Consider the following 26,850-nt stretch of genomic DNA (forward strand, 5'->3'; position numbering starts at 1 on the left):
GCCTCTTGTTCAGCCAGTAGCAAGGGTGCTTCAGGTCACCCTCGATGTTTGCTATGATATTATTATTATTTAGCATGAAGCCGTTCACAAAATGTTGGCTTTTTCACATTTTAATTTCAGAATGAATCAAGCAGTTCCCTTATTTAGTTGAGCGTCTCCTTGTTCAACGTTTAATTAAAAAAAATTGTGCTATTTACGTTAGCACGGTGGGAGGAGGACAGAGAGAGAGAGAGAGAATGTTACAGCTCCCGTATTTTGACAGGAAATAGACGGGGCCGTTTGCTTTGCTTCTTGGCCGCTGCCGGCCGCGACACTGCACCTATTGAGGCTGGGCCCTGTCGCTGGCTGGGTCAGTGCCAGGCCCCAGCCCCCGGTTGCTGCCTTTAAAAGCGGGGCTCAAAGCTCCCAGGCTCGCAACTCCGAAGCGAAGCTTCATCAGCCACATCTCAAGCCGCCATCTTTCTCGTCGTTGACAGCGAAAGCTAAAAAAAAAGAAGAAAAACCCCATAAAATAAAAATGGCCGCCGCCGTGCAAGCTCTGCTCGTTCTCGCCCTCCTTCACCTCGCCACCGCCACCCGTAAGTTGGACGGGATCGCTGTGCGAGTGTGGCGATCTGGCTGTCGCCTGATATGAGTTAAGTGATGACGTCACCCTGCTGCTCTATATAAAAACCGGGAGCAAGTGAAGAGGGCTTTACCATTCTGGCGAATTGCTTGATGATGCTGGATGTATTTACCAGCGAAACGTCGTACTCAAACTGTAAATGTGGATTAACTATTCAACACACCGGTGGGCTGAAGTAGTGAATTATTTGTCTTTTGTCAACGTGACACTTTTTTTTTTGCTGATTGGCCATGTCGGGTGGTGGAGGGTTACGACACATTCATAAATAAACGCGATCTAACCCAAAAACCTTTATTATGAATGATGATGAAGCTAGTTGTAATAAAAAAATTTTTTATCTAAAACTTTCGTGGCTGCAGGGATTCATATTCTTGTTTTTTTTTTCGGTAAAGCCACCACGTAGAAGGGAAACAATACAATGATAAATGAAAATTATAAAACAATACGATTCTCGCGACGTTTCGACTGCAACACAAGCAATCATCATCAGGTGTGAAAGCCACGTGACGATGATTCGTTTCGACTGCAACACCAAGCAATCATCATCAGGTGTGAAACGTCGTGAGAATTGTATTGTTTTATATTTTTATTCATTATTGTATTGTTTCCCTTCTACGTGGTGACTTTACCGAAAGAACCAAGAATATGAATCCCTGCAGTCACGAAAGCTTTAAATCTAAATTTAATTACAACTAGCTTCATCAAGTGGTTTTCACACCTGATGATGATTGCTTGGTGTTGCAGTCGAAACGTCGTGATAATTGTATTGTTTTATATTTTTATCATTTTACTGTTTCCCTTCTACGTGGTGACTTTACCGAAAGAACCAAGAATATAGCTGTAATTACTTGCAAAACGTAGCACTCAGATTGTAAATGTTGGGGCTTGGCTCTCCAACACACACCGGTGTTGTTGTCCTAGTGATGAATTGGCCACGTTCTGTTTACGTGATGACCCTTACTAAGTTGGCTGTGTCGGGTGGTGGCGGGTTTTAACGACACATTTATATATTTACGCGATCTAACCCAAACAAACCTCTATTATGGATATTGGTCGCGAAGGCCTACGTGTTCAAATGAGTGTGGCGAGTCTGTGTCTTTGTGTGTCTATGTGCATGTCTGAATGCAAGTCTGGGAGTTTATTTTTTTTTATTTTTGTGTGTCTATGGATGTCTGTGTGTGAGCCTGTGAGTGTCTGTGACTTTTGTGTGTCTCATACCGTGTCAACCCATACGGTTATCCCCGTATTCTTGTACTGGGGACATTTCATTTTCAAGTCCATGAAGGCGTACAGCCGTTTAAATACGGGGAAAACGTAGTTATTTGTTTGTGTTTCTCCCTTGTGATGGGACTTTGTGGGATGAACGTTGAGATTTATAAGGGCACGGGGTGACCAATAAGGTCTGCTTTGTAATAAGGTAGGGCACAGATAAGGGGTCGACAGATTTGATATCCGTGCATGTCAGAGTGTGAGTCTGTGAGTGTCTGTGACTTTGTGTGTCTATGGATGTCAGTGTGAGTCTGTGAGTGTCTTTGACTTTGTGTGTCTATGGATGTCAGAGTGTGAGTCTGTGAGTTTCTGTGACTTTGTGTGTCTATGGATGTCTGCGTGTGAGTCTGTGAGTGTCTGTGACTCTGTGTCTCTGTGGATGTCTGCGTGTGAGTCTGTGAGTGTCTGTAACTTTGTGTCTATACGGATGTCTGCGTGTGAGTCTGTGAGTGTCTGTGACTCTGTGTCTCTGTGGATGTCTGTGTGTGAGTCTGTGAGAGTCTGTGACTCTCTGTCTCTATGGATGTCTGAGTGTGAGTCTGTGAGCATCTGTGACTCTGTGTCTCTATGGATGTCTGCGTGTGAGTCTGTGAGTGTCTGTGACTCTGTGTCTCTATGGATGTCTGCGTGTGAGTCTGTTAGTGTCTGTGACTCTGTGTCTCTATGGATGTCTGAGTGTGAGTCTGTGAGTGTCTGTGACTCTGTGTCTCTATGGATGTCTGCGTGTGAGTCTGTGAGTGTCTGTGTCTCTATGGATGTCTGAGTGTGAGTCTGTGAGTGTCTGTGACTCTCTGTCTCTATGGATATCTGCTTGTGAGTCTGTGAGTGTCTGTGACTTTGTGTCTCTATGGATGTCTGAGTGTGAGTCTGTGAGTGTCTGTGACTCTGTGTCTCTGTGGATGTCTGTGTGTGAGTCTGTGAGTGTCTGTGATTCTGTGTCTCTATGGATGTCTGCGTGTGAGTCTGTGAGTGTCTGTGAATTTGTGTCTCTATGGATGTCTGCGTGTGAGTCTGTGAGCATCTGTGACTCTGTGTCTCTATGGATGTCTGCGTGTGAGTCTGTGTCTGTGACTCTGTGTCTCTGTGGATGTCTGTGTGTGAGTCTGTGAGTGTCTGTGTCTCTATGGATGTCTGTGTGTGAGTCTGTGAGTGTCTGTGACTCTGTGTCTCTATGGATGTCAGAGTGTGAGTCTGTGAGTGTCTGTGACTCTGTGTCCTCTATGGATGTCTGCGTGTGAGTCTGTGAGTGTCTGTGACTCTCTGTCTCTGTGGATGTCTGCGTGTGAGTCTGTGAGTGTCTGTGTCTCTATGGATGTCTGCTTGTGAGTCTGTGAGTGTCTGTGACTTTGTGTCTCTATGGATGTCTGAATGTGAGTCTGTGAGTGTCTGTGACTCTGTGTCTCTGTGGATGTCTGTGTGTGAGTCTGTGAGTGTCTGTGAATTTGTGTCTCTATGGATGTCTGCGTGTGAGTCTGTGAGCATCTGTGACTCTGTGTCTCAATGGATGTCTGCGTGTGAGTCTGTGTCTGTGACTCTGTGTCTCTGTGGATGTCTGTGTGTGAGTCTGTGAGTGTCTGTGACTCTGTGTCTCTGTGGATGTCTGCGTGTGAGTCTGTGAGTGTCTGTGACTCTGTGTCTCTGTGGATGTCTGTGTGTGAGTCTGTGAGTGTCTGTGACTCTGTGTCTCGATGGATGTCTGAGTGTGAGTCTGTGAGTGTCTGTGACTCTGTGTCTCTGTGGATGTCTGCGTGTGAGTCTGTGAGTGTCTGTGTCTCTGTGTCTCTGTGGATGTCTGCGTGTGAGTCTGTGAGTGTCTGTGACTTTGTGTCTCTATGGATGTCTGAATGTGAGTCTGTGAGTGTCTGTGACTCTGTGTCTCTGTGGATGTCTGTGTGTGAGTCTGTGAGTGTCTGTGAATTTGTGTCTCTATGGATGTCTGCGTGTGAGTCTGTGAGCATCTGTGACTCTGTGTCTCAATGGATGTCTGCGTGTGAGTCTGTGTCTGTGACTCTGTGTCTCTGTGGATGTCTGTGTGTGAGTCTGTGAGTGTCTGTGACTCTGTGTCTCTGTGGATGTCTGCGTGTGAGTCTGTGAGTGTCTGTGACTCTGTGTCTCTGTGGATGTCTGTGTGTGAGTCTGTGAGTGTCTGTGACTCTGTGTCTCGATGGATGTCTGAGTGTGAGTCTGTGAGTGTCTGTGACTCTGTGTCTCTGTGGATGTCTGCGTGTGAGTCTGTGAGTGTCTGTGTCTCTGTGGATGTCTGCGTGTGAGTCTGTGAGTGTCTGTGACTCTGTGTCTCTGTAGATGTCTGTGTGTGAGTCTCTGAGTGTCTGTGTCTCTATGGATCTCTGCGTGTGAGTCTGTGAGTGTCTGTGACTCTGTGTCTCTGTGGATGTCTGCGTGTGAGTCTGTGAGTGTCTGTGATTCTGTGTCTCTGTGGATGTCTGCGTGTGAGTCTGTGAGCATCTGTGACTCTGTGTCTCTATGGATGTCTGCGTGTGAGTCTGTGTCTGTGACTCTGTGTCTCTGTGGATGTTTGCTTGTGAGTCTGTGAGTGTCTGTGACTCTGTTTCTCTACGGATGTCTGCGTGTGAGTCTGTGAGTGTCTGTGACTCTCTGTCTCTGTGGATGTCTGAGTGTGAGTCTGTGAGTGTCTGTGACTCTGTGTCTCTATGGATGTCTGAGTGTGAGTCTGTGAGTGTCTGTGACTCTGTGTCTCTATGGATGTCTGCGTGTGAGTCTGTGAGTGTCTGTGACTCTGCGTCTCTGTGGATGTCTGCGTGTGAGTCTGTGAGTGTCTGTGACTCTGTGTCTCTGTGGATGTCTGTGTGTGAGTCTGTGAGTGTCTGTGTCTCTATGGATGTCTGCGTGTGAGTCTGTGAGTGTCTGTGACTCTGTGTCTCTGTGGATGTCTGCGTGTGAGTCTGTGAATGTCTGTGACTTTGTGTCTCTATGGATGTCTGCGTGTGAGTCTGTGAGTGTCTGTGACATTGTGTCCTCTATGGATGTCTGCCTGTGAGTCTGTGAGTGTCTGTGATTCTGTGTCTCTATGGATGTCTGCGTGTGAGTCTGTGAGTGTCTGTGACTCTGTGTCTCTATGGATGTCTGCGTGTGAGTCTGTGAGTGTCTGTGACTCTGTGTCTCTATGGATGTCTGCGTGTGAGTCTGTGAGTGTCTGTGACTCTCTGTCTCTGTGGATGTCTGCGTGTGAGTCTGTGAGTGTCTGTGTCTCTATGGATGTCTGCTTGTGAGTCTGTGAGTGTCTGTGACTTTGTGTCTCTATGGATGTCTGAGTGTGAGTCTGTGAGTGTCTGTGACTCTGTGTCTCTGTGGATGTCTGTGTGTGAGTCTGTGAGTGTCTGTGAATTTGTGTCTCTATGGATGTCTGCGTGTGAGTCTGTGAGCATCTGTGACTCTGTGTCTCAATGGATGTCTGCGTGTGAGTCTGTGTCTGTGACTCTGTGTCTCTGTGGATGTCTGTGTGTGAGTCTGTGAGTGTCTGTGACTCTGTGTCTCTGTGGATGTCTGCGTGTGAGTCTGTGAGTGTCTGTGACTCTGTGTCTCTGTGGATGTCTGTGTGTGAGTCTGTGAGTGTCTGTGACTCTGTGTCTCGATGGATGTCTGAGTGTGAGTCTGTGAGTGTCTGTGACTCTGTGTCTCTGTGGATGTCTGCGTGTGAGTCTGTGAGTGTCTGTGTCTCTGTGTCTCTGTGGATGTCTGCGTGTGAGTCTGTGAGTGTCTGTGACTCTGTGTCTCTGTAGATGTCTGTGTGTGAGTCTCTGAGTGTCTGTGTCTCTATGGATCTCTGCGTGTGAGTCTGTGAGTGTCTGTGACTCTGTGTCTCTGTGGATGTCTGCGTGTGAGTCTGTGAGTGTCTGTGATTCTGTGTCTCTGTGGATTTCTGCGTGTGAGTCTGTGAGCATCTGTGACTCTGTGTCTCTATGGATGTCTGCGTGTGAGTCTGTGTCTGTGACTCTGTGTCTCTGTGGATGTTTGCTTGTGAGTCTGTGAGTGTCTGTGACTCTTTCTCTACGGATGTCTGCGTGTGAGTCTGTGAGTGTCTGTGACTCTCTGTCTCTGTGGATGTCTGAGTGTGAGTCTGTGAGTGTCTGTGACTCTGTGTCTCTATGGATGTCTGAGTGTGAGTCTGTGAGTGTCTGTGACTCTGTGTCTCTATGGATGTCTGCGTGTGAGTCTGTGAGTGTCTGTGACTCTGCGTCTCTGTGGATGTCTGCGTGTGAGTCTGTGAGTGTCTGTGACTCTGTGTCTCTGTGGATGTCTGTGTGTGAGTCTGTGAGTGTCTGTGTCTCTATGGATGTCTGCGTGTGAGTCTGTGAGTGTCTGTGACTCTGTGTCTCTATGGATGTCTGCGTGTGAGTCTGTGAGTGTCTGTGACTCTGTGTCTCTGTGGATGTCTGCGTGTGAGTCTGTGAATGTCTGTGACTTTGTGTCTCTATGGATGTCTGCGTGTGAGTCTGTGAGTGTCTGTGACATTGTGTCCTCTATGGATGTCTGCGTGTGAGTCTGTGAGTGTCTGTGATTCTGTGTCTCTATGGATGTCTGCGTGTGAGTCTGTGAGTGTCTGTGACTCTGTGTCTCTATGGATGTCTGCGTGTGAGTCTGTGAGTGTCTGTGACTCTGTGTCTCTATGGATGTCTGCGTGTGAGTCTGTGAGTGTCTGTGACTGTGTGTGTCTATGGATGTCAGAGTGTGAGTCTGTGAGTGTCTGTGACTTTGTGTCCTCTATGGATGTCTGCGTGTGAGTCTGTGAGTGTCTGTGACTCTGTGTCTCTGTGGATGTCTCCGTGTGAGTCTGTCAGTTTCTGTGACTCTGTGTCCTCTATGGATGTCTGCGTGTGAGTCTGTGAATGTATCTAACTTTGTGTCTATACGGATGTCTGCGTGTGAGTCTGTGAGTGTCTGTGACTCTGTGTCTCTGTGGATGTCTGTGTGTGAGTCTGTGAGTGTCTGTGACTCTGTGTCTCTATGGATGTCTGAGTGTGAGTCTGTGAGTGTCTGTGAATTTGTGTCTCTATGGATGTCTGCGTGTGAGTCTGTGAGTGTCTGTGACTCTGTGTCTCTATGGATGTCTGCGTGTGAGTCTGTGAGTGTCTGTGACTCTGTGTCTCTGTGGATGTCTGCGTGTGAGTCTGTGAGTGTCTGTGACTCTGTGTCTCTGTGGATGTCTGCGTGTGAGTCTGTCAGTTTCTGTGACTCTGTGGATGTCTACGTGTGATTCTGTGAGTGTCTGTGACTCTGTGTCTCAGTGGATGTCTGCGTGTGAGTCTGTCAGTTTCTGTAACTCTGTGTGTCTGTAAGTGCCGGCCTTCATAGATGCTCGCTAACAGCAGTTGCCCCAACAGTCTATGAAGGCTATACTGGGGGATCATTGTCTTTGTTTTGTGTGTGCGAGTCTTAGTGTCAGTCTGTGGGTGCCCTTGACTCTGTCTTTGTGTGTCTATGCAAGTCTGTGTGTGAGTCTCAGTGTGATTCTGAGTGTATTTCACTTTGCGTGTCTATCTATGTATGTCTGTGTGTGAGTCTGTGTGTATATATGTGTGTGTGTGTGACTGAGTGTTGTGTCTGTGAGTGTTCTTGACTTTGTCTTTGTGTGTGCAAATCTGAGTGTGAGTCTTTGTCCTTGACTTTGATCTTTGATTTTGTCTGTCAATGGATCTTTGTGAGTGTGAGTCTGTGTCTTTGTGTGGTGTCTATGCATGTCTGTGTGAGCCAGTGTGCGAGTCTGTCTGACTTCATGTGCGCGCGTGTCTTTAGATGTCTGTGTGTAGTCTGTGAGTGTCTATTTGCGTGTTTAAGCACTTGCCCCAACACCTTTAGAGTACCATAGAGGGAATATTTTCACGTGTGTGTGTGTGTGTTTCAGTATATATATGTGTCCGGGTGAGTCTTTGTCCGTCGATCTGTGCGGTTCGATTCCCGCTCATGGCCAACACCAGTGACGATTATCCGAACCGGGTCCCGGGCCTCCACCTAGGTCGACTCAGCCTCAAATGAGTACCTGGTGCGGTGTGTAGCAAACATCGCCGTTATGGGGAGAGACAAAGGCAGCCGGGCGTGGCGCTTGCCACCCACTCCCTTGTGTGCCACGGTGCCGGCCTTCATAGGCGCTACTCGTTAGCAGCACTTGCCCCAACGGTCTCTTAAGGCTATGCGGGGGAATCTATGTTGGAGCAGCAGCATGGTGAAGTGTTTGTAGCGCACTGCCCTATGAACCTGGTGGCCTGAGTTCGATGTCTGCTCACGGCCAATAACGGGTGGCGAATATTTGAACCAGTCCTGGGCCTTTCTTTGACCTGGCCTTCAAAATGCGCATATGGTGCAGTGTACAAACATCGCCGGTGGGTTTACAAAGGCGGCTGCGCGCTGTGCCGGCCTTCATAGGCGCTGCTACTTGCTAACAGCACTCGACTTGACATGCTATGTAGTGTGTAGTGTTGTAAGGACGAGCAGACTTCTTTAGGAGGCACACTCTGTTTATTGTATTGTTTCCTTATACAACGCTTAACACACCACACAGAGGGATATTCGGTTCCCTCACCCGATACCCTAGGGAGGTACAGCCTCCGGACCTGGAGGGACTCACACGTCTACCGCTAACCTCCTTGATACCTAAGGAGGTACACAGCCTCCGGACTTGGCGGGACTCACACGTCTACCGCTATCCTAGAGTCCTCCGGCTAGGACCTAGGGGAGGCTATCTGACCCACCGCTGGCCCCGGTGGGTCCTGACCACTGGGTATGCCGAGCCTTAGCCCTTAGAAGGGCTTGGAGGCTGGATCCAGGGTCCTAGCTAGGCTTCGGCCCAGTCTTCTGTCTTCGTGCAGGGAGAGAACTACCCCGAGGTCCGTTGGGTCACCCGTCTTATACCCCTTCGTGGCCAGGTAGAACCAATCATACATTCCCACGTGGAACCGTCTGATTGGTTCGTACCAAACCCTGGCCACGATCCGTTTCACCTCGACTGACCCCAACCGTTGTACCCAGGGGTAATGCTGCACCGCCCTGGTGGCAACGCAGGTTACGCAACAGCGCGTAGTTAACGCCTCTACATCGGTATAAAATAAAACAAAATAAATCCCGACGTTTCGGGCGCAACGCAAGCGTCCATCATCAGGCGTGATTATCCTTGAATTTGATGGACACTTGTGTTTCGCCCCGAAAAAGTCGTGATTCGTTTTGTTTTATTTCATACCTACCACGTGACTTTAACCGAGAGAACCAAAGAGTATGGATTCCTGCAGTGACGAAAGCGTCAAATCAAGAATGCTATGTAGGCTTTTTTTTTTAATTGAAGCTCTGTCGTCCCAACAGGTCTGTCCCTTTCACCTGAAGAAGGCCACTTGTGTTGTGGCCGAAACGTCGTGAGAATTTTATTGTTTTATGTTTATTATTATTATTATATTCTCATTCGACGTGGTGACTTTACCGAAAGAACCAAAGGAGATGAATCCTTGCAGTCACGAAAGCTTTAAATCGAAATTTAAAAGCTACGCAGGCTATTAAGGGATTGATTGATTTTGCCTCCGTGTGTCTGTTTGTGTCACTCTGCCTTACTGCAGCTGTCATTGGTAAGCAGAAAGTGAGCACTTTCAATACGGGATATCTGGGACATCCTCTGGGTGAGTGAGGTTCATTACATTCACCACCACCACTACCACGTTCAACTCACTCACCACCACCACCACCACGTTCAACTCACTCACCACCACCACCACCACGTTCAACTCACTCACCACCACCACCACCACCACGTTCAACTCACTCACCACCACCACCACCACCACGTTCAACTCACTCACCACCACCACCACCACGTTCAACTCACTCACCACCACCACCACCACGTTCAACTCACTCACCACCACCACCACAACCACCACCACGTTCAACTCACTCACCACCACCACCACCACGTTCAACTCACTCACCACCACCACCACCACCACCACGTTCAACTCACTCACTCACCACCACCACGTTCAACTCACTCACCACCACCACCACGTTCAACTCACTCACCACCACCACCACCACGTTCAACTCACTCACCACCACCACCACGTTCAACTCACTCACCACCACCACCACGTTCAACTCACTCACCACCACCACCACCACGTTCAACTCACTCACCACCACCACCACGTTCAACTCACTCACCACCACCACCACCACGTTCAACTCACTCACCACCACCACCACCACCACGTTCAACTCACTCACCACCACCACGTTCAACTCACTCACCACTACCACCTCCACCACCACCACCACCTCCACCACCACCACGTTCAACTCACTCACCACCACCACCACCACGTTCAACTCACTCACCACCGCACACTCACTTAAATTGCATTTAGCGAGTCAAAAATCACAATTGTTTACATTCAAAACGGTTATTATTGGCTCGTGTTGTATCCGGGTAAAAACGGTGGGCCCTCTGGGCCATGTACGAGATGTGTTGACCACCCTTCTGCGCTCCTGCACAATGTGGGGGGATTCCCACCCCCCCCCCACCCGCCGCCCCACACATCAACGCCTCTATATAAGGAACGAAACAGTAAGACTGATGAAGCTGGTTGTAATTACTGGCGGAACGTCGTACTCAGTTTGCAAATGTTGTGGCTTGGCTCTCCAACACACCGGTTAGTGCTGTACTAGTGACGAATTGGCCACGTTCTGTTTACGTGACAACCATTACCGGTTGGCTGTGTCGGGTGGATGGCGGGTTTTAACGGCACATTTAAATATTTATATACGCGATCTAACTCAAAAACCTCTATTATGCATTGCATTATTATATTATTATTAAATAAGTTTGTCGGTTGTTGTTTTGACACACCGTTGCTTTAAACAAATCTCGTTGTGGTGGGTCGTCAAGGCGGTGCCCCTAACTCGTAGCTTTGCCCACCAGGGGGCAAGGCACCCCCGCTATGCTATGCCACTAGTTCATTAATTCTGTGAGTTCCCACCCTTTGTCCTATGTACAAATGCGGCAGCTTCCAAATCTGTTAAAAAAACAAAGATCCAAATAGTACCCGTGAGAGCCAATTGTACACGCGCTATTGACGAGGAGGGTGGCCATGGATAATTAAAGATTTGCGGATAATCAAAATCAATGACCATTTCTCGCGGATCTCTATGCCAAAAACCACGAATATAAAGCGGTATAAATGACATTAACATTTTTAGAAAATTGAATGTTGATTAAAAAAAAAATTGCGTGGTAATTTCCGTATAATATCCAGTTTTTTTTTTAATTTAAAGTTAAATCAACACACTTCCGTTTCACTGCCATCGCACACAGTTGCATCAATTAAAACTCACGAAAGAAATGGTCGGACAAATCACTCAAAATTAAGCACAACTGACGATTTTGATTGCTACTCTTTCGATTTCAGAACGAACACTAACGATCGACCGATCAATGATCCGCGTGTTCAGTGATAATCAAACTTTGCTTCTCCCGCCCAGCAGAAGACTCGGCCCACTTACTGGATGATAGCAGAGCCACAGCCAATTAACATCAATCAAACTCCGCCTCACTGCTGTAAATATATTGCAATTAAATTTTGATTTAAAGCTTTCGTGACTGCAGTAATTCATATTCTTAGTTTTTTCGGTAAAGTCACCACGTTGAAGGGAAACACCAAAATAATAAAATATATATAAAACAATAAAAAAATTTCTCACGACGTTTCGACCATAACTCAAACGGTTTGAGTTGCTGTTTCCCTTCAACGTGACTTTACCGAAAAAACTAAGAATATATTTTGCAATTACTTTACTGCAGAGGAAGGCGATCGGGTAGATTTCAGATTAACCAGAGCAACATATTTGTTTGGTTTAAGCACGCCACTTGTAATCCACATTTACAAGAATAACAATTTGTAAACAGCTTTTTTTACGTTATTAATTTGGGCTTATGGGACCAATCCACGATTTGTTCATTTACGTCAAATCCTCAGGTGAGCGGTTAATCCGCAAATCGGATAAACCGCACGCGGATAATCGAAAGTCCAATGCATTAATAAGCGCAGCACGGGAGATATTCATTGTTCTTTGCCGCTCCTGTGATGGCACGTTCTATGTGATGCCCCTTCAATAATTATCCTCCCTACTCCACTGCCCGATGTCTGTGTTTCCCTCTACCCCTACAACTCAAACACACAAAGATCCCCCTCCGTATAGCCTTAACAGACTGTAGGGGCAAGTGCTGTTAGCGAGCAGCACCTATGAAGGCTGGAACGGTACACGAGGGGGGTGGGTGGTCAGCACCACGCCCGACCGCCTTTGTCTTCCCCAGTGGCGATGTTTACTACACACCGCGCCAGGTACTCATTTCAGGCTGAGTCGACCTAGGGGAGGCCCAGGACCGGTTCAGATAATCGTCACTGGTGTTGGCCGTGAGCGGGAATCGAACCCGGGTCGCCGGGTTCATAGCGCAGCGTAGCGCTAACCGCTACACTATCACTCCCCACAACTCACACACACACACGCGCGCACTCATATACTCACGCATACGTTCCCCTTGCTCGCATTCTCACTCACGCACTCACATTCCTCATCAATGTGTCTCCCTACCTCCCCATGTCTCTTCAATGACCCGTGGACATCTTATAGTGGGTGAGTCATCGGCACATCTCACTCACATCGGTCTGACCAATCAAGTGTCCAGTGCTCACCGAGATGCCTTGGCTTCCGGTTTTTACGAACAAATACATTCGTAACGTCGTGCTCATTGCGCAACAAAGTGCTTGCCACCAAGGGAACCACGATACCTCGCTTCGGATCTCGTCAAGTAGCTAAAAAACACCACCATTCCGCGAACTCTGATCATTCTTGCAGCGGCGGCTTTTGGCTAACCGTCAAAGAAAGATAGTGCTCTTCTTCTTGGTTCTTTCGGTAAAGTCACGTAGAAGGGAAATAATAAAATAATAAAACATAATGAAGTAAAATTATCACGACTGTTTCGGCCACAACACAAGCAGCCGTCTTCAGGTGAAGAAGCAGAACTGTCGGGAAAGAGAACCGCCTTCGCGACAGTTCTGTTTCTGCTCCTGAAACGTCGTGATAATTTTATCTTATTACGTTTTATTTTTATTGTTTCATTATTTCCCTTCTACGTGGTGACTTTACCGAAAGGACCAAGAAGACGAATCCACGCAGTCAAAGAAAGCTTTAAATCAGAAAGATAGCGGTTGCTGCATCGCCGCGCGGTGCTTTCAGATGCGCTTCAGCATCCGTCTGGAACGTTCTTCCGATATTAGGAAGCCACTGGTGCTGCGCAACTTTTAAATAATCATCTAGATTGACAAACTAATCTCTCAGAACTGTTCGTCGTATTTAGTTTATTGTCCTTCCCCCCGCACCTCCGATGGGCTACGGTTGGCTACGTACGGTTGCTGTCAGCCGCTAACACTGTATATTCTTGGTTCTTTCGGTAAATTCACGTAGAAGGGAAACAATGAAATAATAAAAATATAAAAAACAATAAAATTCTCACGGCGTTTCGACTGCGACACAAGCAATCATCGTCAGGTGTGAAAACCACAGCAAGAAAATTTGAAAAACGTGGCGTTTTTTTTTAACGTTAGCACCACGGAGAGCGATTTGGCAGTTATTCAGATGGACGAGTCCATCTATGTTCATTGTTTCCCTTCTACGTGGTGGTGACTTTACCGAAAGAACCAAGAATATGAATCCCTGCAGTCACGAAAGCTTTAGATCAAAAGCCGCTAACACTGTTGCTGTACTGTGAACTGTACCATTGGTGGGGGGGTGGGAAGGCTGACGATACTCACCTGTCATGTCTACGGGACCCCTTTTCTCCGGTATCCAAATGACGAATGAAGAATCGGCTTTACTCTTTTCCGACAATAATGCAGGTGGTGTTAGGCTGTTCAAATACGGGATCGACGCCTGTTTGAAGGCGTCAGGCAGTTCGTCAGTGACTGCTGAAAAGAGGCGTTATGTTCGGCGCACACCACGCTTGAAGCGAGGACTTGCCGAGCACTTAAACCAGGCCACCGCAACAAGGCCTACGTAGCGGGTGGGGGGGGTGGGGAGAACCCCATCCAGCAGCGGATTGAACCTGACACCGCACACTCTCTATTCTATCTCTCTCACAGGAGGCCTGGGCTACGGTGGTCTAGGCTATGGTGGTCTAGGGTATCCCGGAGTGGCAATTGCAGGGACCTTCAAGCACCGTGCAGGTGAGAGATCCTTCCCCGTCCACTAGGCAAAAATAAACCTTAATGGCAGGACCCCAGGGGGGTCTCGGAATAAACGGAAGTCAAAAATCGTGATGATTTTTTCTTAAATTTACTTTTGGCGACTCCGTCCCACCGCGCGCATAAAAGCCTCGACCCGCCTGGCGCGGCGATCACTCTGTTCGCCGTGTCGTCCAAAGCACAGCAGCGAGGACGAATGCCCAGTGGATACAAAAACTTTTGAATTTTTTTGATTAGCGCATCGTGTAGAGATTGTCAAGGGGAACAGATCGCCGCGTCGTTCGCCTTCGACAGGCATGAAATGACGTCGCAACGCAGTTGATTCGAGAGCCCCGGGGGGGGGGGGGGGCTTATGGGACCCCCGGGCTACCGCCACCAGGTTCAACTATCCCCCGTGTGGCCTGTAACAGACTGTTGGGGCACGTTCCTGTCCGCCCACCCCCTTCACGCGCCGTGCCGGCCGTCGCAAGCGCTCGCTAACGGCGCTTTCCCCGACTCGGCCGCACACTGAACCAATCACACGCGCAAAAAAAAAAACCAGTGTGATTAAATGAGCATTGGAAATTCCACGTCTGTTCCTATGGCTGGATGGGCTAGTCCATGCATACCACAAACCACTGTTGATCTTCAACCGTTAGCTGTGCCGGATTAAACGAGTGCGGGGCCTGTTAGCGTATGTTGTAAAGGGATCCTAAATTTTTGTAAAAAAAAAAACCACGTAAATATTAAAACCCAAATGTTTAACTTGCATAGTAAAGTAATTGTATTTTTTCATTTGCTGTACAGCCAGATATTATGACAAATCGCTACCAAAATCCGGGATGGTCACGCCTATGCGCCGCTTCTCGGTGGCTGCCCCAACAGTCTGGAACGCAATCCCTCTGGCACATTGGCAGCATCGCCTCAATCGTCTCCTTCAAGAGACACTTTAAGAACGCACCACTACAACCGCGCTTTCGAGAGACTCTGAGCTCGGCTCCACGCCTCTGGGTCGCGGTCGTTACGTCCGCTAATTTGCGCGCGCTATGAATTGCATTATTATTATCATTATAATCATTAAACGCACAGCCGTTCGTAAAAGTTGAAGGCGGTATAGTACTATGGAAATATAGCAAGGGCAGAATCACCGAACCGGAATTGATAGCTTGAAAGCGTTTTAGCGCGGGGGGCCCTTGAAAGTACGGGGCCCGTAGCATTTGCTACTGTTGCTTCTAGCATAACCCGGCGCTGCTCTTTAGGTGGTCTTGTGTTAGCCGTTCTGGAGGGAGAGGAACGATGGGCTCAGTTAACCGACCGTGCCCGACCCCACCCCCCCCCCCCAACTCTACAAAGATTTGACCTCTCGAACCTGATTACTGCGAGCTCCTCAGCTCTATGACGAAGTCCTTGCCCACCCACCCCACCTCACCCCCGCGCCTCTGATTAGCGTGGTTGACTACGTACGGTGCCAAAAAAAACGTTCAACGTACACACACACACACGTACGTGCGAAACCACCGAGCCAGTTAGGTTAAGCTGCTCCCTTAAAGAACGTGAGCGCCTGCCCACTTCACGTAGCCACGCCCACTCGACCACCCACTGATGATAAGCCCCACCCATTACTCTTCCGGCTCCGCCCACTGCTCAGGTAGATCCTCCCCTGCCCAGAAGAGGAGTTGAGCACGAGGGGAATAATATATATTTTTTACCTTTTGCCAAAAATCCACATTTCATGGGAACATGAATAACCGTTGTGACTGTGCCAGTCAAAGCAGAGCGGTTTGATAGGAGCCATTAGCTCTTTGTCATTATTAAATTTTTGTTATTTTTGCCAGGTAAGGTGCCCACTGAGCTATGTAGCAATTTTTTTCAGGAGGAACCTGGCGGCGATGTGCAAATGATAACGCCAACGAAGCGGCTTATCACGCTGAAATTTATAGCAGGCAAATCGACTCTAAGCGCATATTTCTAAAACGTGGAGGTGGAAAAAATACGGCGGGAGGACCCAGTGAAGAGTGCCACGTGATCACCACGGGAAAAGCACAAAAACTCCAAATATATACAACAGCAGGCATTGTCAGCAACGGAATTGAACCCACGAAACCCCCTCTGTATACAAGGAGAGGTAGTTATAACGTTTCCTATCCTAGCCACCGCAACAGTTTCAGTTCAGTTTATTTTGGTTAGAGCCCTGTGAGCCATTCGGCTCTTGAATCGAGGTACAACCACACCAAAAAAAAACACAAACAAGAAAAAACATTCTTAGTTTTTTCGGTAAAGTCACGTTGAAGGGAAACAACAAAATAATAAAATATATATTTTATTCTTTTGACTTTACCGAAAAAACTAAGAATATGAATTACTGCAGTCACGAAAGCTTTAAATCAAAAGAAAAAAAACATCTTAAAGTGACTACTGTGTGTGTGTGTGACTGTGCAAACAGAAAATCCATGGGAAAAAATAAAACCAGCAAAAATATTCCTGAAAAAAGCACCACCGTGTAAACCACCAACGCTGTGTGTTAAAAAAAATCCGTCGGCAATCTCACATCGAACCTCCACCCCCCCCTCTCTCTCCCCGCGCATTAAACACGGAACAACTGTCTTTCCATTCGATTTAAAGCTTTCGTGACTGCAATGATTCATCTTCTTTGGTTCTTTCGGTAAAGTCACCATGTAGAATGAGAATAAAATAATAAATTGATAAAATAAAATAACACAATAATATTCTCACGACGTTCACCTGATGAAGGCCGCTTGTGTTGTGGCCGAAACGTCGTGAGAATATTATTGTGTTATTTTATTTTATCAATTTATTATTTTATTCTCATTTTACGTGACTTTACCGAAAGAACCAAAGAAGATGAATTATTGCAGTCACGAAAACTTTAAATCGAAATTTAACCGCCTCTACGGGGAGTGATTCCACACATCCTTAAGATAATTCAACAGACTTCGGGATAAGAAGGCTCAACTAATCGAGTCTCTCACCTTTCTGAAGAGATGCCGCGACTCTAAGCTTAAAGGCCGTGATCTGAACGTGGCTCTTTCACTCCAGCGCTGTCCTACCAGACAGTCTCGCCCCCTTCACCTGATGAAGGCCGCTTGTGTTGTGGCCGAAACGTCGTGAGAATATTATTGTGTTATTTTATCTTAAATCAATTTATTATTTTATTATCATTCTACGTGGTGACTTTACCGAAAGAACCAAAGAAGATGAACTGTCTTTCCCTAGCAGCTGGACTCGTCCACCCATACGGCGGGCTCGGATACTATGGGGCCCCCTACCACCACGGTGCGTATGCTGCATGTGCATGAGCTTGCATGTGCTCCCCTTTCTAAATGTTTTTATTCAACATTTAAATCCACCACCACCACCACCGCCACGACGACAGGACAAAGACAAACGCGAGTCGCTAGCAACAACAACATCATCAATTATATATTCTTAGTTCTTTCGGTAAAGTCACGTTGAAGGGAAACAACAAAATAATAATAATAATATATATAAAACAATAAAAAAATTCTCACGACGTTTCGACCGTAACGCAACGTGACTTTACCAAAAGAACTAAGAATATGAATTACTGCTGTCACGAAAGCTTTAAATCATCATCAATTATGTCAAGTCACCGTTTGAATTGGTTACGGCTGAAGTGTTGGTGGAGCTGAGGCGTTTAACAAAGTACTTAACGGCCATCTCCGATCATCATCGATATCATTACTTTCCCCAACCACTGCTGTTGTTTTACAATGGCACGTGACCGGTATTTTGTCCAAGGTTACAGCAACAGCAATGGGGCACGCGCACGAATAATGATACCTGGTGTCGATGATGATTTGCGTTGACCACAATAGTGATAATGATCTTGTCATTATCGCTATTACCCTGACCGGTAACAACACGGCTCGATCGGCAGCAAATTGTAACGCGTCGTTGCAACTGTTAGCTGTGAGCACCTGTCATGTTGTTGCTAGTTTGTATAAGTCACAAGACGAGCGGAAAGGCGGCTGCAAACCTGCAGCCAACGGTTGCCCAAGCTCTGCGCTCCCGTGGGTGGGGGTGCTTGGCCAATTCCATTCACGAGTTGTTGTTTTTTTACGTGTGGGAAAGAAGACCCATAGCATTCCCCCGAAGATAGAACCAGCAGGTGCGAACTGGTTAACACAGCGTTCAACCAACAACTGCCAAAGCTATGTGGCACTATACGTGTTGGGCCTGGACTTGAATTCATGGGGAACAGGGAAGTCAACAGCACGGATGACTGAACTAAAGGAAAGGATTCATATTCTTGGTTCTTTCGGTAAAGTCACGTAGAAGGGAAACAATAACATTTTTATTGTTATTATTATTTTAATTTTTATTATTTTATTGTTTCCCTTCTACGTGGTGACTTTACCGAAAGAACCAAGAATATGAATCCCTGCAGTCGCGAAAGCTTTAAATCAATACTTTAAAGGAGTTCCAGAGATTGCGGGCAGCAGGAGCATTAGCGCAAAATGGGCGACTTCCCACCGAGTGACGGTTAACTTGTGGGCTTCGATGGCAAGCCTTGGTTCATGGAGCCGGGAGTACATAGAGGGGGACTAGAATGAGGTAAGAGGGGAGAGGTTAGGAGAGCGGGTGAAGGGCGTAGAAGGTTGATCACTGAAAACAAACGAAACTCAAATTGGCCAATAGCGTTTGCAACATGGCAGTGGAATCCTGGGCAAGCTGTTGATTACTGAAGGCAGAGGAGCCTGAAGTAGTCCGATGGCACTTTCAACAGCGTGGTGGGATCCTAGATGACCTGCTGAATACTGATGGCAGAGGAGCCTTCAGTATTCAGCTGATGGTCACTCCCAACAGGGTCGAAAGGACCCTGGGCAATCTTTTGATTACCAAATGCCATTTGGCATATCGATTATCCATCGTAAACCCACGTGCGCGGGTGTCTGTGTGTGACTGTGTTTTGCGGGAGCGTGGGTCGTAGGTGAGTTGTTTTGACCTTTAACCTCCACCCTGCTGTGTGTTGTTTGTAGCCCTCGGCGGGCTCGGCTACCCCCTGGGCCTCGGCGCCGGCGTCGTGGCTCCACACGTGGTCAACAGCAAACTGGGTGAGGGCTTCTCTTTACCCCCGGCAAACGCCCGCCCGCATAAAAAAAGCGCTCCCGCGTCCACAGAGCTATGGAGTGTGTTTCGATTTGAAGCTTTCGTGACTGCAAGGATTCATCTTCTTTGGTTCTTTCGGTTAAAGTCACCACGTAGAATGAGAATAATATAATGAAATAAAATAAGACAATAAAATTCTCACGACGTTTCGGCCACAGCACAAGGCTGCCTTCCTCAGGTGAGGTAAATAAACACGGTCGAGTCAACGATGTCGTTCCATTGATTCGATCGCGTTACATCCAATTCGCATCCGAGTTATGAATCGATGCGTTCCCGAATACATTCATCGCGTTGCATATCCGAAACGCGCTATGAAAACGCACTATTCATAATAGAGGTTTTTGGGTTAGATCGCGTTTATTTATGAATGTGTCGTAACCCTCCACCACCCGACACGGCCAATCAGCAAAAAAAGTATCACGTTGACAAAAGACAAATAATTCACTACTTTAGCCCACCGGTGTGTTGAAGAGTGAATCCACAACATTTACAGTTTGAGTACGACGTTTCGCTGGTAAATACATCCAGCATCATCAGGCAATTCGCCAGAATGGTAAAGCCCTAGTGAATGATTTGTCTTTTGTCAACATGACACTTTTTTTGCTGATTGGCCGTGTCGGGTGGTGGAGGGTTACGACACATTTGTAAATAAACGCGATCTAACCCAAAAACCTTTATTATGAATAATATTGGTCGCGAAAGCCTGCTACGTGTTAAAACGCACTATGTTTGTTCGAACGAGGTTTTTTGCCGAACATGGCATTTCCTCGGAACATAACCACCCGGCATTCGGCGAGGTCAGCCCGTTACTCTTACCTGCAATCCATTTTTCTCTTCGGACATTTCCGATCTGGCTACAGTCGGAACTTTCCAGAAATTAGGACAAATCTTACGAGTATTGTCTATGTTTAAGACGCCCTGCCGTGGAGAGTGTGTGTGTGTGTGTATATGTGGCGGTGGCATAGAGGTTAGTGCTGCGGTTAGTGCTACGGTTGGTGCTATGTTCGGTGACCTGAATTCGATTCCCACTCATGACCAATAATAGTACTGGGCCTTCCATAGGTCAACTCAGCCTCAAGTGAGGACCTGGTGCAGTGAGATGTGTAGTAAAACATCACCTTCTGGGGAAACAGGCAGGCGGCCAGGCAGGCGTGGTGCTGGCCATCCACCTCGTCTGGCACAGTGCCTGCCTTCATAGGCGCTGCTATTACCCGCTACTAACAGCGCTCGCCCCAACAGTCTGTTAAGAGGCTATACGGGGGCGGGGGGGATATTTGTCTGCGTTGAGTTGTGATGTCATGGGGTTCCGTCTCCCCTTGTTGTCTGTGTAGCACACCCCGTGGCTGCTCTGGCCACCCCCAATTTCCTACCCGGTGAGTATAGGGCGCGTGCACACACACACACAGGGTTAGGTTCCACTCCTTCCTTACGTGTGGAATGACTTTGGAGGCACGGACTGGAGAGGGTTTCTGTTTTTTTTTTTTTAATTCTCAATCTCTTCCCAGCATCGACTCGATCTCACAGTTACGACTTTGAGGACATAACGACTCCTGACTATATTTGCTGACTGACTGTATTACCACTCGTGGCCGCTAGTCCACGCACTGTCTCTACACACGGTTGGTGGGTCTAGCGGCTAAGTGGGGCGGGGCCAGTGACAGAGGTAGGCGGGGCCAGTGACCGAGGTAGGCGGGGCCAGTGACAGAGGTAGGCGGGGCCAGTGGCAGATGTGGGTGGGGCTGGCTATACAAAAATAGCGGGCAGTCTCAGGGCAGTGTGTCGTGGTGAATAATTGTTACGCGCGCAATTGAGCGAATCTTTGTGTTATCTTCACCTTTTCCTGTGGTGGTGGTGGGTGCAGGTGCCGTGTATGCAGGTGCCCCATTCGCGCCCGTTGTCTAGGTTGTTGTGGCCGGTAAGTGACACTTGCAGAGACACCATAGGCTCGCGCAGATACCCATACACTAACCTAGAGACTCATAACACTTACCCAGAGGCCCATACACTTATCCAGAGACCCATAAACCTTCCCAGAAACCCATACACCTTCCCAGAGACCCATACACCTTCCCAGAGACCCATACACTTACCCAGAGAACCATACACCTTCCCAGAGACCCATATACTTACCCAGAAACCCATACACCTTCCCAGAAACCCATACACCTTCCCAGAGACCCATACACTTACCCAGAGACCCATACACCTTCCCAGAGACCCATATACTTACCCAGAAACCCATACACCTTCCCAGAAACCCATACGCCTTCCCAGAGACCCATACACTTACCCAGAGACCCATACACTTACCCAGAGACCCATACACTTACCCAGAAACCCATACACTTACCCAGAAACCCATACACCTTCCCAGAGACCCATACACTTACCCAGAGACCCATACACTTACCCAGAGACTCATACACCTTCCCAGAGACCCATATACTTACCCAGAAACCCATACACCTTCCCAGAGACCCATACACTTACCCAGAGACCCATACACCTTCCCAGAGACCCATATACTTACCCAGAAACCCATACACCTTCCCAGAGACCCATATACTTACCCAGACACCCAAACACCTTCTCAGAGACCCATACACTTACCCAGACACCCAAACACCTTCTCAGAGACCCATACACCTTCCCAGAGACCCATACACTTACCCAGAAACCCAAACACCTTCTCAGAGACCCATACACCTTACCAGAGACCCATACACCTTCCCAAAGACCCATACACTTACCCAGAGACCCATACACCTTCCCAGAGACCCATACACTTACCCAGAGACCCATACACCTTCCCAGAGACCCATACACTTACCCAGAGACCCATACACCTTCTCAGAGACCCATACACTTACCCAGAGACCCATACACCTACCCAGAGACCCATACACCTTCCCAGAGACCCATACACTTACCCAGAGACCCATACACCTTCCCAGAGACCCATACACTTACCCAGAGACCCATACACCTTCCCAAATACCCATACACTTACCCAGAGACCCATACACTTACCCAGAGACCCATACACTTACCCAGAGACCCATACACCTTCCCAGAGACCCATACACTTACCCAGAGACCCATACACTTACCCAGCGACCCATACACCTATCCAGAGACCCATACACCTATCCAGAGATCCATACACTTACCCAGAGACCCATACACCTACCCAGAGACCCATACACTTACCCAGAGACCCATACACCTTCCCAGAGACCCATACACTTACCCAGAGACCCATACACCTTCCCAGAGACCCATACACTTACCCAGAGACCCATACACCTTCTCAGAGACCCATACACTTACCCAGAGACCCATACACTTACCCAGCGACCCATACACCTATCCAGAGACCCATACACCTATCCAGAGACCCATACACCCACCCAGAGACCAATACAAAAATAAGTGCTAAAACGATGAGGTTTTTTAAATTTAGATTTAAAGGTGCATAACTCCCAGTGGCTTCCTAAACTCGGAAGGAAGGGCTTCCCAAACGGCCGCAGAAGCACGTTTGAAAGCGCGTGTGTGATGCGGCGACTACCTTTGTTCTACGTTTAGCCGAAAGCGTGGCGTACAGTGAACCGTAGAGTGTATTGTGCAAAGTCTATGAAAGCGCGTGGATACGGTGGCCGTCTTTGTTTGACGGCTAGCCAATAAGCCTGCCGGCGCTGCGACGGCGACTGGAGTTTGCGTGATGGCGGTTTATGCCGGTTTGGTTTTCATGAAAATTTCAGGTCCAATCTCCGCGTGGCCACGAGTTTGATTCTTAACGACGACAACGAATGACGCCGACACCGTCGAGTGCAACCCGCTAACGCTCTGCGATGTGTGCCCAGCCCTGCGTCAATCCTGTCTGCAGCCACTTCGGCAGGAGGTGCTACCTCTGGAAGTGACTCAGGACTCTGGCGAAGAGGGGGCTCGACGAAGAACCTCACGGAATGGCAGACCCGCCGCCGCCAACCGCCGCCACCCTGAAAGGGGGCGTGGGTTCACCACACGCTCAGCCTCCCAGAGCAGCCCCGCTCCTGACCCACTCGCCCGCTCACTCGCCCGCTCACCCACCCACCCACCCACCTACCCCCTAGCTCGTCAAGCGCTCCTCATTAGATCAACGTTTTCAAATCCACGAGCCCCGTCGCCTTTGCAAAGTCACAGCTCAGCCTCGGGAGTCGACCCATTCCTGCCGGAAGCGTTGAATTTTTATGTTTCGGTTCGCGATCTAACGGCGATGAGATTGCAGCTTGCGCCAGGCTAGGTGCACTCTGGACGCCACGGTGCGTCGCGATGCATCATGCACCACGCGCGCACGTGGACATGCGCGTGCGTGAGTATGCGTGTACGTGTCGCCAAATATAATTCAAGTTACTCGCCGTTGCAATCTGGCGCATTGCAAAGTGTGAGTTCAGTTCACCCGCCTAAATCCATCCAGTCTAACTACCCAAGTGTTGACTATGAAATTCTCATCGTCGGCAAGATGGTATCATTCAGCCATTCGTGAAATTCCTAATCCCCCCCCCCTCCTCTCCATCATCCCACGCCAACTTCCTGCAAAAGACGCGAATCAGACCCTTGAGTGTGAGTGAGTGTGCGTGTGAATGAGTGAGTGATTGCGCGAGTGTGCGAATGAGTGAGCGAGCGAGCGAGCTTGCTGGCGGCGGTCCTTAAAGTTTGTCTTCGAACTTCTTAGCATTTAAGAAAAATAAAAAAAAACCAACGATGGATTCACGTGACCGGGGAGGAGAAGACGAAGAAGGAAACTAACAAATCAGTATGAGTGAAACAAATATATATAATGAAGATATTTTAAAAGAACCCTGGGTTTAAAGGAAACATAAAACTGGTGCTGGTGGGAGCGCGGGTGGTGTTGGTGGTGGTGGGGTGGGGGGTTTCTGCGATCGGTCTGCTAAAAATATGACTCCGTGATGAACGCTGTGTGATGCGTTAATGAAACAGCAAATCGTAACGGCGCTTTAGGGATCGACTGTCAGTAACAAAAACTGCGGCGGCCGGGCTCAATTCAAATAGTCAGGTGGGATTGTAACATGCGTACGTGTATGTGTGTATGTTGAACTTCTTATGTGCCGTACGTAGCCAAGCACGCTAATCGGGGGGGGGGGAAGGACAACTAAACTAAACTCGACGCCAAGAACAAACTTAAGAAACCGATTGGGATGGGTGCAACACCCCGATAGGAGTTTGGTTTATGGATAGATGAACATATTTGCATATATATATACGAACGCATCTGGCATCGCAACATTTTTACGGAGAGTCCATTAACCCCTTTTTTTTGCCTTCGTTAACGTGATCACTGGCGTGTTATTTTAACACGGAGGCCACTTTGAAGCCTCAGAGCTGGGCAGTGGAGCCATTTTGGCCTCCTCTTCGCCTGCGAGAAGCCCTCCCAAAGGCATCTCCCCGCGTGTGTTTTACGCGTGCCCTTACCCACCCCGACCCGGCACCGAGTGTATGTATATCGTTATTTAGCTCTCCCGTCAGTACAGAGTTTTTATCCAGATGATAGCAGTACACGGAAGTCACGACGGTGGCAGTTGCATCAACTGATTCCTGTGAAACCATACGATTTACCCGTAGCCTTGTGCACGTGAATTTAGGTTTTCAGGTTCATATACCGTGTACAGCCATTTCAACCCGGGCACATTTCTTTTTATCTTCGTCTCTGTTTTGTTTGTGTTTGTCCCTCGCGATTAGAATTTGTAGGGTGAACGTTGCGATTTATAAGGGCAAGGGTTAAAAACGAGGTCAGAATTGGTCTGTAATGAGGCAGGCACTGACAAGGGTTTGACGGGCGTGAGATTTTGTCGTTTCGGTTGGCTTTTGCCGTGCGTTGACACCAAGCCCCCTGCCCTCCAAAAGCCCTCCTTACTTCTTTGGTTCTTTCGGTAAAGTCACCACGTAGAATGAGAATAAAATAATAAATTGATAAAATAACACAATAATATTCTCACGACGTTTCGGCCACAACACAAGCGGCCTTCATCAGGTGAAGGGACGGGACTGAAGGGACGAGACTGCCTCCTGATGAAGGCCGCTTGTGTTGTGGCCGAAACGTCGTGAGAATATTATTGTGTTATTTTATTTTATCAATTTATTATTTTATTCTCATTCCACGTGACTTTATCCGAAAGAACCAAAGAAGATGAATCATTGCAGTCACGAAAGCTTTAAATCGAAAAGCCCTCCTACTTATTCTTAGTTTTTTCGGTAAAGTCACGTTGAAGGGAAACAACAAAATAATAAAATATATATAAAACAATTAAAAATTCTCACGACGTTTCGACCATAACTCAAACGGTCGTCTTCAGGTGTGTTGGTTTGCATAAATGTATTTTTAAACGGCACATTTATTTATTTATAAAAAAACGTTAGCGCCACGCGCAACGATTTGGCAGTTTATTTAGGACTAGTCCATCTATATTCTGAAAAGAGGAGAGGGGAGACCAAATTTTTATAATGTATGCTGTCTGAAAGCCACTGTAAGCGTGAACAATCAATTAAGACCTGTTTGGCAGGTGGGACTTTGGGTTGGGGGGTGGGCGGTGGGCGGGGCTCCCTCCCAATAAAATGGCTGCCACAACATGAACAAAAAAAATGGCGGACGATGACGAACTCCCGTGGGTTGTGTGCCCCGCAAAGAATCATCTGATTGCGCAATTGCCTCTCTGCGGCTCTGATTGGTTGAACGAGGACGGCGACGGACGCACCGGGCGGTTGCGAGTTTGATGGACAAAGGTTGTTGGGTCCTGGATAGATCCAAACGTGACCCTGGGTCGGGTTGTGCTCTGTGCAACAAACTTTCCTCAACTCTGGATTAAAATTAAACATCTGTACTGACCGCCATTACGTTTGTCATTGTCTATGTTGTGAGCCTATCTATGACTTCGCGCGCGCGCGTGTGTGTGTGTGTGTGCGTGCGTGCGCGCACGTGAGCAGGTAGTGTAGTGGTTAGAGAGCGGCACTACCTACCCACGTGATAGCCTTGACATACTGCTGGGAGCAAGTGCTGTTAGCGAGCACCTATGAAGGCCGGCACTGTACGCTACTAAACACTACGCTGATATACGCTACACTACACTATACACTACTTTACACTATACCGTACGCTACTGCACACTCATGCCTGTCAAACCACACGGTTTACCCCATTTTCTTGAACGGGAGAAATTGAGTTTTTAGGTCCATAAAGCGTACAGCTATTTCAGTGTGGGCAACAGAAATGTGTCTATTTGTTTGTCTTTCTTCCTTGCGATGGGACTTTGTAGGATGAACGTTGAGATTTACAAGGGCACGGGTTGACCAATAAGGCGTGACAAGGTCTGTAATAAGGTAGGCGCTGGCAAGGGGATTGGCAGGTATGCTGAAAGTGTCTCCAATAAATAAGCGATCCGTCAAAACCCAAACCACGCCCCCCACTTTTGGCGCCATGCTACCATATATGGGCAAGGACACGCCCACCGCAGAGTGTCCACTTTTACTTCACGTCGGCTTTAGCCGCGTGTGCTCCACAAAAGAGACCCAACC

General features: G+C 48.0%; 1 protein-coding gene across 4 annotated transcripts; it reads left to right on the forward strand.

Annotated features, from left to right (window-relative positions):
• Window positions 1–470: 470 nt before the first annotated feature.
• On the forward strand, window positions 471–25,582 carry LOC116957313 (lamprin 0.9-like). 4 transcript variants are annotated; one of them, XM_032979391.2, is made up of 8 exons: window positions 471–578; window positions 9,475–9,534; window positions 14,050–14,133; window positions 17,365–17,424; window positions 19,152–19,226; window positions 20,613–20,654; window positions 21,143–21,196; window positions 23,145–25,582. In XM_032979391.2, the coding sequence occupies exons 1-7, from the start codon at window positions 518–520 to the stop codon at window positions 21,181–21,183; spliced, it is 423 nt and encodes a 140-aa protein (XP_032835282.2). In that variant the 5' UTR covers window positions 471–517; the 3' UTR covers window positions 21,184–21,196; window positions 23,145–25,582. The 4 variants fall into 4 exon arrangements, with proteins under 4 accessions (XP_032835282.2, XP_075911806.1, XP_075911807.1 ...); XM_076055691.1 differs by having other exon boundaries at window positions 17,368–17,424; XM_076055692.1 differs by lacking the exon at window positions 17,365–17,424.
• Window positions 25,583–26,850: the final 1,268 nt, after the last annotated feature.

This window comes from Petromyzon marinus, chromosome 72, assembly GCF_048934315.1.
Source record: "Petromyzon marinus isolate PM22_M1 ecotype Great Lakes invasive population chromosome 72, UKy_Petmar_22M1.pri1.0, whole genome shotgun sequence".
NCBI lineage: Eukaryota > Metazoa > Chordata > Hyperoartia > Petromyzontiformes > Petromyzontidae > Petromyzon > Petromyzon marinus.